Consider the following 17836-nt stretch of genomic DNA (forward strand, 5'->3'; position numbering starts at 1 on the left):
TTAGTTAGACACCACATTGGCATCCAGATTAACAGGAACAGAACAAAATAAATAAAATTAATTACTTTAATCTATAAAACAGATATACTCTAATTATGTGCTTACCAAGTTCACTTGAAAATGATACCAAGTTTCACAAACTCTGTAATAAAAACAATTTAAAAGCAAAAAGCTTTCACTTCCAGGATCTTATTTATAATGTTCTTGAAAATAGTTATTGCACAGTGACTGGTAATGTCATATGGATAATTCTGAATACGAGTTGACGAGTGTCAGTTTTAACGATAGTAACAATTTAATTTAGTTGTGTTCTTTGTAGCATTAAAATATCAAATTGACACTTCACATTACTGGAGGCGAGAGATCAAAAACATACTAAACAGTTCAATGCACATGATATGTTGCCGAGGGCGATGTTTGCATAAGCATTGTGTATTATTAAGCTGTGCTAGTGTTCTTTGGATAATAGTAACTGATACAGTACAAATTTAGAACCCATTACTAGAAGGTTGATTGTCATATGGTGTGATATTTTTGTGTTGTAGACGGCGCATATGTACAATCCTCCCCTGGAGAAGATAGAATCAGTGAAGACTCCCATATAGTAAGTATTTTATTGTAAATTTCACTGTATCATGGTTGTGTTAATCTTGCTTTGTATTTATACATTTCTACTGGTAATTTGTTCTATTTTGGTTGCCATGTCACCAGTTGTGGGTGTTGTCGTGGATTTTCTGTCAATATGTGCATGAAATAATGGGTGTGTCTTTGTCTGTATTAGGAGTTGGTTAGTCACCCTGTAGTGTATGTGTGTGTCACTGTGTGTATGAAACGATGTGTCACTATGAAAGGGTGAGACCAGTGATGTGACTCATTGGTTTATGCAGGTTTCATATATATATGTCATGGAAGAATTCCTGTGTGGAGAGAGGGAGAAGAGTTGAATGGGATGTGTGTGTGTGTGTGTGGGGGGGGGGGGGGTGTTAGGGGTTGGGGTTTGGAATGGGCTTCTAGTCGCCTACCTAATTTTACAATCAAAATTATTTTGCACAGTGTTGAGTTTGCACTTTATACGTACTATCTGCTTTAATACCATTGTATTGCCGTGAGCTGATATGGTTGTGTGGTTGTGTGGTTGTGTGGGTGTGGGTGTGACCAATACCATGTTTCCAAAATTAGCTCAGTGCATAGCCATATCTTCAGATCTATATGTGTCATGGTAACTGTTCACATTCTGTGTCAGTATCTGCCATATATTTCAGTTAAGTTATCACAGTCACTTTTCACCTGACCTGTTTTCAATAATGTCCTGAAATAGTTCAGTCTGTATTTTATAAACAAACATGCCCATACAAGACATCAGGTCTACTGTGGGTTTGATTAATTGCATCTATATTTATGAATCTGATTTGATACTGATATCAAATATTCACAGACCAGTGAGTTAGTAACTTTACTGAAACCAACTAAACTTATTATCAATTGATATAACATTTTTAAAAAATTGATATTCTATTTTAATGTCCAGTGTGTTTGATATATGCACATCAACCTGCAACATTCGTTAGTCATACTTTTAATCATAAATTACACTGATGAAATTACAATAAATATTAGGATTATGAATATTAATGAAGCATGTATGGTTCTCTATACCCATTATGCCATAAATAATTCCAAATAAAAGACTGTTTAAGAATAGATCAGATGGCTAGCAAGGTAAGCATTATATGCTGGTAGGTCCAGTAGAATTGTGTACTACAAATGCAATCAACTTGTTCAGCAGAATCTTGTTCTACAAATATATGTACATACTGTCAGTGTTTTTGATAAGGGCAGTATTGAATGCCTTAACTTTTCCTGGAATTTTTACCAGGGTTCCTCTCTAAATTTTGATAAAGGTTTAGTGGACCATGTACGCGTCTGAATTTTCTCTTCATGAATATTTAAACTAAAAGTATAAAATGGCATATAATTTAGGTTTGCTGATATTCGACCAAACATCTAAATAATACATATACTAGTAATTGCCATATGCCTTTACTAAGCCTTTTCAAATTAAATTCTAAAAGCCTCTATCTCGTCACTGGTTATAGCCGTAACAAAAGCATATTTCTATAACTAAACTATTAAAGTATATGATACTGTGAAGGTCAGTGTTCCACTAGTCTATTCTTATTATCAGAGACTCAGAACCAGCCCTAAATAATTGCCAGTCAAAATTTACAAACGGCAAAGTCGAAGTAAAAAGTGTGGAAGTCTGTCTAGATATGCACAAAATGGCTTACTCTCCATGCCATATAAAGATGAAATGCTATATTTGTTTGGATTTGAGGAACACATGTTATAAAAGATAATTTCGTTGAAAGTGGGTTTTGTTTATACAGTCTAAGTGCATGAAATGGGTGTCTATACCATTAGATGAAAGCCTACCTTTGGTTTGGAGGAAATACTTTCTAAGTTTAGATTTAAGGGAACTCGTTATACAGTTTGTTGAAAATAGGTTTTGTTACAATCAATAGATGGATGGACAAAATGGCTGTCCATATACCACTAAGAGATGAAAGGTTGATTTCAGGAATCACATTCTAAATAAAAATAATTTTGTTGACATTAGGTTTGTTACGGCCTATAAATGTACAAAATGGCCGTCCTTAACATTGGCAGACAAAAGTCCAAATTTGGAACTTGCAATCCAGACTGAGCATGCTCAGACACAAAGGACTATGGGATTATCTGTGGTTATCATAATACCTAATCTAGAGCTACCGATAAAAAAAACCCTCCCAGAATGGTCATGGTAACTATGAATTGATCATTCGTGGTTGCAAACAATGTAACAGTATTGTTTACAATACCAATTCGTAAGCATTTATTATCACATTTCCCATGATGCAACATTCAACATGGCAGGCTTGCAAGTTCCCTATTAGGTCTGTTCTGCAGTTGTCTACAGGGATGTCCTGTATTTAGTAAAATAGTAGAAACCATTATGTGAATGTGAGGAAAACACAAGGCAAGAATAGCTTATTGCAATTAGTTGATTATAATAAAAGGAAAAGAATGTTGAATGGTGACAAGGTTTGTCTAATGATAACAAATATAGATTATGCTGATTTAAAATAATATAGGAATATTTCATCATAATCTGTAATTATACTTGGGTTCTGAAGCCTGACTGACTGAAAACATAATGTGTCTGTAGAGTTTGTGTCAGTAAGTTATGAATGAATGAATGAATTAGTGAAGAAATGAATTAACAAAGTGAGTGAATATTAACAAAAAAAAAAAAATTCTCCTACTACAGTAGCAGTGGTAGTCAGACATTGCCAGCAAGTTTCAGAAGAGCAGAGCCTGTGTCACCAAGACATCATCATCAGCAACAACAACAACAACAACATCAACAACAACACCAACAACAACATCAGCCACCGCCAGATAGGCAACATCTGTCACCTCAACCTTCACCGAACCGAGTCCAGTCACCACCACCAATCACACAACATGATTTATACAGAGACATACAGAAAGGAGCTGAAATCCCAATTCATGGACTGAGACAATCTGATGAAGAATTAGGTAGGATGCAATTTCATCTAATCCATCTAATGTAAAAGTAATGCTTGTCATTGCCCTCACTGATGCAAAATTTGCATAATTCTGCAGCCCAGATTGAGTCAGTGTGTGTCAGATTGTAGTGATGTGTATTTAAAATCGCATTTGCAATATTTAAATTTAAAGAAAGTTTCTTTGATTCACTTGCCTTGATCTTCCATTTCTGCTATTGTTGACTCCTCAGAAAGTTTTAGTTTGTGTACTGTTTTCAATTATGACTGGCTTGCTGTACAATTTGTTAGTTACACAACCCGCATCAAGATAAATAATCTTGAACCCTTGCATGCATTGCACTCATGGGGTTATGGTGCCACTGATCTTTCTTTCTTGCCAACTTTGTCTGATCCATGTTGTATAATGGGTGTTAAAGTGGTGAATCGGTTTTTATGCCTTCTGTTCTGTCTGGGTCATGGTCTGTGTTGTTGAACTTGTTCTGTTTGGTGGTCTCTGGTAAAGTCTCTTTTTGCACAACAGTACTGCAGCTGATATAGTCATTCAATCAATTTATCCATTCTTTAGAAGCAATAAAGAGATATAGTTATGATTTTATCGTGAAAATAGTGTAACAATTGATATTAATATGAAGTCCTAATCATGAAACCATTGAATAATGGGTGTAGAATAAGTGAAGGAGATTTATAACACATTCAAAGTTAATAGTGAAGTACCTGAAGAACATGAAATTTGCATATGAACACTTATTGAATTCAAAATAACACATATATACACCTTAAGAAATACATTTTTGTGTCACTTAAGTAATATTAACTTGAACTGTATTTTTAAAAAAATTCATATTTTTTTAATAGCAGCTTTAAATATTAAATAACAGCTAGAGAGTGCCAAATACAATTTCCTAACTATGTAAATAAATTATGAACTTAGTAATTAACCTAAGTAATGTTAATGATCTTTTTATAATTCGAAACGTGCTATTAGCAATATAAAAATAGATGTTAATGCATGACTGTATTTCTAGTGAACAGTTGATCATTTTTCTTGTGTGAGTCCCTCTTTTACAAATGGTAAAGTAGGATCATAATATACAACAGTCTGGTTTGCCTGAAAAACAAAAGATTGTGTAGTTTGGACACTAGGAGTGCTGTTTGGAGATAAGTGAGATTAGAAAGACAAAACATTGTATAGTTTGGTCACTCGGAGTGCTATTTGGAAACAGCTGTTCTAGCAATGGAATTCAGAACTGATATAATTATATTCTCATATATCCCAAATATGAGGTCTTGTAGGACATATTGATGTAACATGTTTACAATAAAAATACCCTTCATGTTTCTACTGTTACAATTTGTCGTTGACTTTAAGAAAGTAATCAACTGTTCACTTGTATCTTGTAGTGTGTGTAATTGTGTAGTAATCCTTAGTCTGTGTATTGGGAAGAGCTGTCATAATTGTTATGTATTTGAGGTACACACCCTGTTAAAACTGCAGTGTGGTGCAGTCCCCATGGTAGTCACAATTATTGTCACAAGAAAATGTCAGAGGTAGAGATACAGTTTTAAAAGTGCTATATGCAAAGTTAGTACCTTCAGGATATAGCCCATACAGGAAATACTCATGGTCAGTTGTTATGTGATGTTGTGTGTTTTTAGTTTATTTATACATGTGTACTTTTCTCATTTATTGCGTAGTTGATTTATACATGGCGTATCTTGTAGATTATACTGTGGCTATAAGAAGGATTGCATTGCATTGCACCAAAAAATAAGTCATATTTAGTGTCCCGAGGGGGGGGGGGACTATTACAATGGGATTTGTCCGTCTGTCAGTGCATGCATGTGTCTGTCCATCCGTCCATCCATGAAATGTTATTTCTTAGACATGCAATGGCCAATTTCTTTCAAACCGGGCACGAAGATGGCATGTCATTTTGGACATATGCATGTCACTTTGTTTCGCGACATATGCAACTTTGACCGAATGGCTGCCATATTTGTAGTTAAAAATCAATATGTACGACATAACTCAAAAACTATAATACTTATAGACTCCATTCAAGTGTCTATCCCCTATTATTTGGTACAAGTTTGCTCTTAAGAAATTGACATTTGACCTTGACCTTCAGGGTCAAATATCAAAATCCAGCCATTTGTCTTATTTCTTTGTTGCCAATTTCTTTTAAATCATCTCCACAAGTAATATAGAAGAAAAATATACATAAGGATTATGTATATTAGTGCTAATACCACTTTTTACTGACTGGTGGCCATATTGGGAGTAGCAAATCAACATACTACTGCACAAGTCAAAACTTTAATATATTGAGACTCCATTGAAGTGTCTGTCTCGATAATATTAGATGTAAACTTTCTTTTGAGACCTTGACCTTTGACTTCAAATGTAACCCTCGGGGTCATTTATCAAAATCCAGCCATTTCCTACATATCACACACTTTTTAGTATTATTTGTTGCCGCTTAAATTTCTTTTAAACCATGTCACCATTCAGTCACATAGAAGTAAAGTATTGGAGGGGCACTGTGTCTTCTATGAAGACTTTGAACAGTAGGTATTACATATTTTATACAGTGTACATACAGAATGCTACCATCATCCCACATCACCATGCTAATAACAACAGGTATTAATACATATTTACTGACTCTACTGTGAACACAAAAGATGATTGGGCCTTGAATTTAAAAAAAAACATATTTCATACTATATAGTTTTGAAAGACAGCTCTCCTCAATCACGGTTTATAAAAATCGTAATGCAATACTGAAGTGCAGATTGCTATTAAACATGACTTCTGCTATTTACATTACTAATCATGGTTGCCATTCTCTTTGCTAGCTGTCATTCATGTCATGTTCACTCATACTAACACCCTCATTATGTTCTGCCATTCTCTCCAAACTACACAGACAGCTATGATGCTCAGTTAGCCACACTAACATGCTGGCCTAACCCTCAAAGCAGGAATAATCTTTTTCATGACTTAGTCCGTAACTGTGAAACATACAGAAACATAAGACATAGACTTACAGACAATAACACAGCTGCCTCGGAAATGTCAGGGGAAGCTGTTCCGAAGGAGGAATGTGCTCAAAGTGGGGGGAAGTTTTCATTTATGAGGGCAGAAATGGCAGCTCAGTCATCAGACCTTCTGAAATTAATTCCACAAGACAGTGTGAGCAGTAGCAAAGAACAGTCTCCTGTAGAGCCAGTTCTTGTTAATCCAAATCATAAGTTTAGTTTTATGAAAGCTTGCATGCTTGATATTGATGCAGAAAATGAAGGCTTTCGGTATCATACAGAGCAGCAAGATCAGGGTACTCAAGTAGAAGTCACTGACTATCCTGAAGGGAAGCTTGAGGATCAGAAGTACCACAGTGTGGATTTAGATAAAAAGAAAGATGAAACATATATAGAAAAAGTATCCTCTGATGAGTCTTTGGAAATTCAACGAATTATGAACAGCAAACTACATGAGAATGTTGTCAATATTGAGAGTAATGTGACATCTGAAGCTGTTCCTTCAGTCAATCAGTGTGAAACACTGTATGTTGCTTCCGAGTCTGATTATTCAACTTCTGAGCAAGGTCTTGATTGGGATGGATATGATAGAAGTGCTGTTGATGAAAATATACTGCATGATTTGCAAGAAAAATTTGGAGATATTGACATCGCAGTGTCAGAGGAAAAGTTTGGAAAATTAGAACACATGATATTCACAGATCAAATTCTCATGCCTAAAGGAGTATTTCGTAACCCTAAACCAATGATTGGCGGAAGTCCAATGTATAGTAATTCGGCAGACATTGATGATGACGAATTTTACTACAGAAGGCAGCAGCCTTATCATGAAAGTACTGGGAGTAGAGAAAGATTAAGGGCCCAAACAAGACCAAATACATATGGAGGTGAGGGAAGCCTGCAGCAGAGTCGGCATAATGATAATGATATGCATGGCAGTAGGGAGGAAGAGTGGGGGGTCCAAGAAGACAGGCAGGAAGCAAGAAATTTGAGAGATAGAAATGACTATGAGATTCGTAGGGATAGACGAGCACAAGATGATCATGGGCAGTTGAACTCTCGTATTGGATCAGGCTATGGGTATTCTGACCCCCAGAATATAGACAAAATAGGGAAGGGTAGATGGGATGATGCTTCTGAGTACAGGAGATCTGAACCTAAAGAAATGCACAGAGAAAAAAGACGATCTCAAGATGACTTCTACATTGAACCCTACAGTGAAAGGCCCAACGCTCGTAATTATATCCCAAGTGACAGACGAGCAATGTCCCAAGAAGACCTATCAAAGGTTGCAAACAAGCATGGGGCTGGTGTGATTAAGTCTCCTGCATTTGATGCTAAATCATATCATGATTATGCAGATAGAATCTACCATGCATCCAGAAGAAGTAGGAAATATCTTGATTTGAAAGATTTCTATTTAAAGATTGATCATGTTTTGGAATACAGACATCACAGACAAACCAAGAGGTTCATTCATAAGTATATGCCATCAGATGAAAGTATGCAAAAATTTGATGATGCCTTAGCATACTATGAAGAATTAGAAAGAGCAGCTCTTCATATAGATGATCCGCTCTTAGATCCTAACAGAGTTGCAAGGGTTAGATGGCGGAGAGATAAAGATACTGGTTTGATTCATAGGGAAAGAGATGCTGGGGAATTGTACCAGCATTTTTCAGATTTAGAGAGAGGTGTTAAAGAGGAGCCCAATATTGATCGTTCACTTACCTCACGATCTAGGCGTAGTTCAGGAGCTTCTGACCTTCAACTTAGGTACTATCATGTAGGTGATCTCTACAGATACTATTCCCAACTCGAACAAGGCAGTAGCATGTCCACACCAAGGTATCAACCTGGTGACTTTTTACATGCCGGTACAGTGAATAACCTCCACAGATATTATGAGGATATTGACCAGCATCTTCACGAACGACTTCAGTACAAGCTGTCTCGCATTCCAGTAGAAGTTCATATACAAGATGATCGAGTTGGCCTCATCCAAAACAAATATGAAGAGATGGACCATATGGCAAAGGCTGGGTTTGACACAATCAGACCACACAGAGCACAGAAAGTTCCACTAGTTGATCCAAATTACTTTCACCAAGTGAAATATGTCACACCTAGTCACACCTCAGAAAAGGTGCCATTAGTAGATAAATCTAGTCTAAGGCACACTCCTTATACAGACATGGTCAGTGGAAAGAGAAGTGCACCATCAACACCCGGCCTGCCAAAAAGCCCTGTTACTGCAAAAGGAGATAGGCAAATGGAGAAAGAAAACGTTGTACAAGAGAAAATAGTGGCAGCAGTACGTCAACCTACTCTTGGCAGCAGAGGTAGAGAGCAGTATGAACAACCAAAAGAAGACAGATATGGTAGGAAAACACCAGAGAGGGACCAACTTACAAGAAGTAGGGAGGAAGTAAGAGGAGATAGAGGCCAACTTACAAGAAGTAGGGAGGAAGTAAGAGGAGATAGAGGCCAACTTACAAGAAGTAGGGAAGAAGTAAGAGATCAAGCTTATTATACAGAAACTGACAAATTAGCTGATAAATGTGATAGATTCAAACCAGAATATGCAAGCAGTAGCCAGTCACCTGGAAGACGGTCTCCTGAAAGACAATATCGTAAAGAGTCTGATAAGCTTCCCTACTCATCCAGTGATAGATACAGATCTGACTCTGCAGGTAGGAAGTCAGACATGAAACCAAGTAGATACCAAAATGATGATGAAGACAGGTATCAATCTGTGCCACCTAAAAGAGGAGTACGCGAAAAGTCAGACAGATTCAAGGTTGAACCAGAGAACCAAAGGGAGTCACTACGAAGTCAGCAACCAGGATTGAGAAATACAGCAGAGATTTCCCCAAATAGAGATAATAGACCTAGAGATGATAGATCTGGAAGAAGCATGGAAGGAAATAGGTATTCACCCAACCGTCTTCATGCCACAGATGACAGGCTGGGTACAAGAAGGGAAGACAGTCCGTCAACTGGGTTTTCTCGGGGAAACAGATCACATACACCAGATCGTTTCCAATCAACAGATGACAAACCTGTACGCAATAATGTTCAAACTCCTACTACTTTAACATCTCTCAGGGGTAAAGCAGTCAGTGAAGGCAGTCTGTTGAGTAGGAAGAGGGCAGAAGGTCCTTTCCCATCAGATTCACAAGGGGATAAGTACAGAAGATCAGACAGAATAGATGATACATATGGTAGAGAGAAACCAGAGACTCCAACTGGTGTGGCTGCTCACCGAGACCGATTTGAAAATGCTGCAGGCTTGCATTATCAAGATAGCCATTATGGAACAGAATTAAAGAGGTCATCATCAACACCAATACAAGGGCCACCTTACTTGCTAAAGAAGCAAGAGGAGAAAATGGGCAAAGACTATACTGATAGATCTCAAGGTAATGAGCAGGCAAACTCATCATACAATACAAGAGGAGAGACTCCAACACGAGGTGGGATAAGTTCACGAACAAAAATGTTTGAAAGGGAACAGGAATCTTATAATGCTCAAGAAGGAATATCTGGAAAAATTTCAAGAGATTCGCAAGGAGGACAGTCACCAATGGATGATCCATTGCCAAGGTCCAAGATAACAAGAGAAGTTCGGGTCAGTGCAACTACTGGACCAGGTTTGCGTGGCAAACGACATGGACAAATAGATGGGCAGGACCATTCCAAATATAGTAAATACAGAGATGATGATTTCGATACTAAGATAGAAACAGAAGAACTTTCAAGTGTCCGGAGCAAGTCTCAGTTAACTTCAAGAAGGGCAGAGACTGTAGGTAGAGTTGATGATTCATCCGTCCATATGCAAACAGGATATAGCCCAGGGAGGTCAGAACCCAAGCAATATTACAACAGCCCCAAAGAAAACTCAGCACCAAAAGATTTGCGAGGTTTCAGCAAAGGTCCTGAGAGACATCATTACACTCTTGCCAAGAAATCGCCAGAAGTCCATTCACCTGAAGAGGAGCGAACAGGTTCTGAAGGAGATTCGACTGAAAAGGATGTGTTTGGTCACAAAGGTCAGTCTGCATACCTACGTGCCAAACAGACTGCTGAACTGAAATTAAAATTCAGTAGCCCAGAGTTCCAGCAAGCAAAAATGCGACAAAGACCATCGTATGTGTCAAGCAGAGTTAGACCACTGTCTGATAGCTTTTCAAAAGCAGATGAACAACCAAAAACTAAACCTCCAAGACCATTGTCAGAAAGCTTCAGCTCTAGAAAACCTGCCCAAGACAGATATCCATATAGGGATGAAAGTAGATCTGCTAAACCTGTCCAAGAGAAGTACCTGCAAAGAAATGGCAATGGACGTACCAGATCTGTCCAGGACAGATATTCACATGAAGATATGGACAAGATAGCCAAGTCTGTTCAAGACAGATATCCATATAAAGGCAAGGATGGGCATGTTAAACCTGTCAAAGAAAGTTCATTGTATCGAGAAGGGACGGGGCTTCCCCATCCCAGCCAGGACAGGTATCAAAAGAGAGATCACGCGAGTCCTGCGCCTCCTGTCCGAGAAAAGTATACTTCTAGGGATGAACCAAGGCTTGCCCAAAAAGGAAGGTATGAGCCACCTGGCAGATGGACACCTAGTAGCAGAGAAGAATATAGTATGCCCCCACCACAGATGTGTACTCAATCCACACAAACAGATGATGATCCTAGAGCAGAATTGCCAATTAGTGAGATGAATGATATGCATAGTCCTAGTTCATCAGATAAGCTTACTTCTATGCCACTAGATTTAGGACAACAATTCAAAAGTGACAATGTTGCTCCACCGAAGGCAATGGTTGTCACTCCTACAAAGCATGCTGAACCAAAAGCAGAAATCACTCCTCAAGAAGCAAATCTTCGGATTTCTCCAAAACCACCAGAAACCAAAACAGGAATTGTCCACCCAAAAACAAAACCACAAGTCAATGAAGATACCCCTTCTGTCACTGAATCTGATAAGGCTACCGGAGAACCACAGGAAGCAAAGAAAAAGTACTATACCTTTGATGTGTATATGGTACCAAAAGATGATAATGCTGAAGAGCACTCTAGTTCACCAAAGGTTCAGGAAAGGAGCACAGACAAGGAGAAACCAGATGAGGGTATAGACCCCGGCAAATATGGTTTTGAGGGCTATGAGACTTATTCCAAATACAAAAAGAAGCATTTTTTAGGGGAAGGCGAGACAGAATTTGAACCACAGTACTCTGAGCTATCTTCTACAGCTCCAGAGTACTCTGATTGTGGTTCTGTCTCGCGAGACCAACACCAGAATCTCAAAAGCAGAGATTCTATCAAAAAGCCTGAACAAATTCAGATTGACAAAGAAAGATTTGCTCGTATTACTGGTATATCTACAGACGGTAAGCCTTCATCTGGAAGGGGTATGAGTGTTGGGAGTCAGACAGATAAGTATAAACAAAGAGTGTATGCATATAGACCACATGTTCAACCGGATAACGTAGTTAAAGATACAAATGTGAGAGACTTATCCCCAAACAGACCCCATGTTGTTGAAGGTGAACCTCAACCAGATCCGTCACTTTCTGATCATGATAGTGTGGAAATGACGCAAAGATCTGTGAAAGAGTTACAAAAACACTTTTCTGAGATTGAAAGGTCTTTACGGTATATGCCAAAGCAGACATCTGATTTGCCAGAACAGAGTGTAAATTTGCATGTGAACAGAGTGGACCATTTAGAAACCAGCCAAAATAGTAATATTGAAGCTCATCTTGCCAAATCTACTGATGCAAAACCTAAAGGTAGCTTTAATGGGCCTTTCACTGTAAATCAAAGTGGAACTATCTTGCCAAGTGGAGGGAAATTGCAAAGCGAAGTCCCAAGTTCATTACCTCATACACAAGCTAAAATTCCAGACGAAATGGCAGGGAAGGTTAGTGCCTCTCCTGGTCGGCCAGGGCGCAGTTTTTCAGTAGATGGCATGACTGAAAGAGACAGTCAGCAGTCAGACTTTGGTAGATTACAAAAGTGGGATGTGACTCAGAAGCTCGACCAAATACCCGATGTCCCCGAAATTAGCCCAAAATACAAAGATGAAAGACCATCATCAATTTTATCTGCCCCGGGTGGTGCTTCCCCTACGGTCCAAGTAGATCATTCCAGAAGTTCCAGTCGGGATTTTAATCCCAGACCCAAACCATATGCCCCACCAGTAAACAAACACACATCATCAGCAGAACAGTCCTCTGCAAGAGTACAAAAATCTACAGGAGTAATACCTGTACATGACAGAAGTTTTAATGTCTCCCCCAAGCCCTATCAAATGACAACTGCCCATGATCAGACACCAAGCCTATCGGGAACAAGCACATTGAGTGATGTCACAGTCATTGAAAAACCAGTCGGTAATATTGTAAAACGGGAAAATAATGTAGATATTTTGATTTTGGACCAAAACAGACCATCAGAGGATGCATCCATAATTGATACGCTTAGTAGTATTGAGAATCTCAACCTTAGTCAGCAAGAAATTGACTTACTAACTGCAGATCCTCAAGCTTCCGTCACCCAACTTAGGTCAAGGTATGAAAGTTTATCTGTAGATGCCAAGTTAAGAGCAAGACAACTAGCCTATCTTACATGTGCAGTGTCCTCCCCTGATTTAAGAGATGGCGAGGAGGCTGCCGCTCATAGACATGATCAGCAACCATTTTCATATACCAACTTAAAAGCCCCTGTGGCAGAGCTAAAAGATTTGAAAAAACAACATGACGACCAACATAGTACAAGTAGGGAGGCAATGATTCAAGTTAGTTACACTAGTCTGCCTAGACATCATAGCTACCCTGACATTGCAGAGGATAAGGAAAATTTGGGAGGGCCATCTAGAGAAGTTATAGACGAAATTAGGGATAAAGTTCACAAAGACAAAAATAGGGAAATCTGGGTTTCTGAGAGCGCTTTGAGTTCTGCATCATACCCCACAAATCCTGGCCACACGTATATGTGGCTTGATCGTCTCGCTCATGAAATGGAGAACGATACCGCACTGAGAAAGAAGTCAGCTTCATATTCCTCATTACCAGTTAAGAAGACAGAGCGAAGTGCTGTTGAGAAACTGAAGGCAAAAGCAGCAAAACACAAACAAATGGAGAAACAAAAAGGTTTTAACACCTCGTCGTTATTATATTTATGCATGTGGTTACATTTTACTATAATCAAAATCTCATTGATTTGCTCAACAGTGGAAGTTTTTAGTGGTTTTATTTTGCCTGAACATTCCGTGTTGTCTGTATATTTCTACTTTTGTATTATATTTCTTTTTTCAGTGGTTTATTATTGCTGTCAATTTGTACAGTATTTGGTGCGACTGTATGGTGTGGTTTTAATATATACAGACTCCTACCTACTGTCACTTTAAATGGAATGTACACTTATAGTTGCACCTTTTACCCTCCTTCAATTTTGCCAGCCTTTCCTTCCATATCATATGCTAAGAAATATAAAGTAACCAATGTGTTAGTTGTACTTGTAATGTTTGCAACATATTGTAGGTATTTGCACACAAAAATGCTAATTGTTGATAAAAATAGCAAGCTTGCAAGTTTTGATACACTTGTTTAATGTCTGCCTGTATTAGTAGTCTATGAGTTTACCAATTTATTGTTACAGCGCCCTCAAGTTAACCAAGACATATGTCTTGTGAGGTCGAAGGTCATCTGGTCACACTCTCTTCTCTTCCCTTCCCATGATCCATTTGTGATGTTGGTGGCAAGGCTATGCATGGCAAGATTACAAACTTAGCATTTTAAAAGTCAACAACACAAATATGAAAACTATGCCACAGCCAAAATACACTGTGACAAGTCTGCAGACCCTTCCATTATTTTCATTACACAACATAAATATAGAATAAGTATTAAATTGTTGTCCCATATTTGTGAATATTCATGGAATATGAAATTTGTTATCAAAAACTGGGAAACCTCATAAAGAAATGTATAATCCCAAAGGCTTCATCACAGGATGGAACAATGTTGAAAATTCAACCTGTCTTTTATTTCAGTTCAATTGATATTTTTGTTTTCAGAACAAAGCAAGTGTTATTTTGTAAAAGAAATGAATGTAGACTGCAATGTCTGGCTTCTGAAGAGATTTCATTGACAAAATTTGTAATCTTGCCAGTGTTGCTTATAACATACACTCTAAGTTCCGCTTTCTGCCATACATCGTGGATAAAAATCAGAATTTATCAAAAACAAAAACAAATTATTCCTATAAAACCTGTATCATTCAGAAGTGGAAACGATAACAGATACATAAAAATGTCATACAAATATTAATTACCATGAAACTGAAACTGAAATTGTTGATTATTTTATGACGATAAATTCCACAGTATATGAAAGCAGAATTTGAGATGTTCATGCATGTGATCACACCATGTTGTCACATAACGTCATGCCACGCCATGCCACGCCCACCTCATGGAACTAACGTTCATCATTATCATTTATTTGCATAATCAACAGAGAAAGCCCGTCAGATCAACAAGAACCAAGTAAACAGGACCAACCAATCAGCTGCTCAGCAACTCCGAGTTAAACCATCGTCCATTCAAAATACAAAAGGTGGACCAATCAGAATGCAATAATTAATTGAATTGTTTCTCTTAACTCTTCCTGTCCTTGTAAAACACTCCTAGCTTCCCAACCAATGAAACACTGGCATCAACTATGTTAAAATCAGCCTTTGACCAAAATGAATGTACATCTTGAGTTTCTCATGCAGGAATGAAAATTCATTTTTTGTTTCCTTTAAACATTTCAGCATCATCATTCACACACACATATTGAGTTCATTGGTTGGCATGGCGATCATATTCCTGAGCTGTACATCAACTTGTGTACTATATAGTATATTCCTTTTCTCCACCTCCTGTAACAATCCTCATAGTCTCAGATTTCCTTGCATGACAACGTACTGTGGTGTATTTAGCTTAAATTGGTATTTAACTCCTCCAGGGTCTATAAAGGTCTAACAGTTATAGATATAAATTTGTGGCTACCTACAGGTGTGACTAAATGACAAACAACAAACCTACTGTAAACCTGGAAATTTTCGCTAAAGACTTATTTTCGCACATTTCAGTTGAAAACGAAAACACAAAATAAGTAGTGACTTTAATGCCTTCTTGTACTTGAACACAATGTACCAGGATGGTAAATAGTAGAAATTAGTCTTTGGGAACTAGCTGAAGAATTAGTCTGAAAGCTGTTGGTCCACTTTTGTAACCACTCCCTACCTACTATGAGTTGAGCGTATTATGTAAGCGAAAACAACACGTGGATCTTACAGGCTATTGAAGACTGAAATGGCAAAATTTTCTTATGGCTAAAATATCTAGATTTACAGTATTATGTTACCATGTATGTAGTAGTTCCAAACTCTGAGCGTAAAAGTTGTACTACTAGTATATATTTCAGCTAAATCACTTAATAGCCTTCTTCAGCAGTGTAATGCAAAGTATAGATAAACCATGACAGTGCTTATCATTTGGTATCTATGTAAATTGACATTCAGTTTAATTGATTGATTTTGCATCTGATGTTTATGGAAGATCTGATTGACTGCTGTGTTTTGGTGTGTACTGTTTGTTAGAAATGCCCACATGAACTAAGTCTTGTTTTGAACTCTGTGGAAATATTCAGGATTCAGTTGTAATAAGATTTTGCATAATGCAGTCACATGTAATACTAGATGTTTTCATATGCATATGAAGTACACTATGGATAAGCATTGGTCTACAATCTCTCTCAGGTCAAAAGGCAAATGATTAATTCCAGTCAATGAGTACAAAGATAGTTGACAGCTTTGGGTTAGCTAAGATTATAAGCTATCGACAGTGACAGAGTTCATGACCTGAGAACTGTGACATGAAAACAAAACAATTTCAATAATTGAACACTTGGTGGTGCTATTTAATTTGGTTTGATTTGGTACAATGGTAGAGTTGAAGCCTTTTTCTCTGTAGGTGGTCCATTGTCCAAACAGTTCATCACAGTATAAATAAGAAATTTGATATTTGGAATATTTTCAAACTGATCTCACCCATTGTCATGTACTCAATGGGTTAAAATTTAGTATTTTCCATGAAAATAAGGAAGAAAAATTTTGCATAAATTCTTTTGGGGGGCAATGATTATGTATTTGGTGAATGTATTTATATCGACAAAAAAGTCCTGTAAACAATATTTTCTCTTATATTAGTTTAGGGGTCTACCAATGAGCATAAGGTTTGTCAGCAGAATATGATTTAGTGTCAGACCTTTATGAACTCAGTTCCATTGCATTACATCACATTAACACTATAATAACAGAATATAACGTAACTCTATCTCTACCTTGATGGGCGTCATATGTTATTTTAATCTGTTTATATAGAGAGCTTGTAGCGCTTACATCAGAACAGAATGTGATTCCTTACATTACATTTCAAGGGGTGTTTATCATCACAAATAGAAAAGACCTTAATCAAAGAACATAACATAACTTCAGTGGACAGAATGAAAACATAACATTGACCAGAAACTTGAAACTCATCCATTCCGTCACAAATGAGTTGACCTGTGAACCCCAAACACATCATGAATATTCATGACAATCAACAGATAAATCCCGTTGAGTATTTCTGTCAGCTTCCTGGCTATAAATATGGCCTTCAGAAATAGTTGATCAAATGATGACAAAACAGTGAAGCAGTTGCTGTCTAGCTGGTTCAATCCTGTCTGGATTTATCAAACGGCTGTTCTGACGCCTCAAACGTTGTCATGAGTGATCCTGTCCACCTTGGGATCAAGTTTTTGTCCAGGACACCAGATTTTCTGTGTTCCTGATTACCTTACTGTTCAACTTCAAGACAGTTATGTTTCGTAATAATCCAAGCTTTGAGATGGTACAGTATGGGTTGTATTACGATGGTTACAGTGACTACTTCGATCCTCCATCAACTACCTCAGTGTCTCCTGCCCAGACGGGTAGATGCCGTATGTTATTGATTTACTGTCTTATGTTAAGCCAAGTATTTAAACTTTATCATCTGTTGTGACTTGAGAATAGAAGGAATGAACAGCTGTAAAGATGGATGAAATCGATGTCCTTTTTTATCACCATTCACAGCTGTTAGTTTGCATATCCATTGTCATTTTTGCAGGCTGTTGTTGACT

At 37.6% G+C, this 17836-nt stretch overlaps 1 protein-coding gene across 16 annotated transcripts in view; it reads left to right on the top strand.

Moving 5' to 3' along the window:
• Positions 1 to 17836, top strand: part of LOC144451989 (uncharacterized) — a 148205-nt gene that overhangs the window by 113962 nt on the left and 16407 nt on the right. For 15 of the 16 annotated variants that reach the window (XM_078142944.1, XM_078142935.1, XM_078142937.1 and 12 more), the window contains 4 exons: positions 546 to 604; positions 3308 to 3579; positions 6500 to 13774; positions 15143 to 15241. In XM_078142944.1, the coding sequence (XP_077999070.1) occupies positions 546 to 604; positions 3308 to 3579; positions 6500 to 13774; positions 15143 to 15241 (7705 nt within the window). The remainder of the gene's footprint in view (positions 1 to 545; positions 605 to 3307; positions 3580 to 6499; positions 13775 to 15142; positions 15242 to 17836) is intronic. The other variant, XM_078142938.1, reaches the window with a different exon arrangement.

The sequence above is a fragment of the Glandiceps talaboti genome, chromosome 22 (genome assembly GCF_964340395.1).
Source record: "Glandiceps talaboti chromosome 22, keGlaTala1.1, whole genome shotgun sequence".
Taxonomy (NCBI): Eukaryota; Metazoa; Hemichordata; class Enteropneusta; family Spengelidae; genus Glandiceps; species Glandiceps talaboti.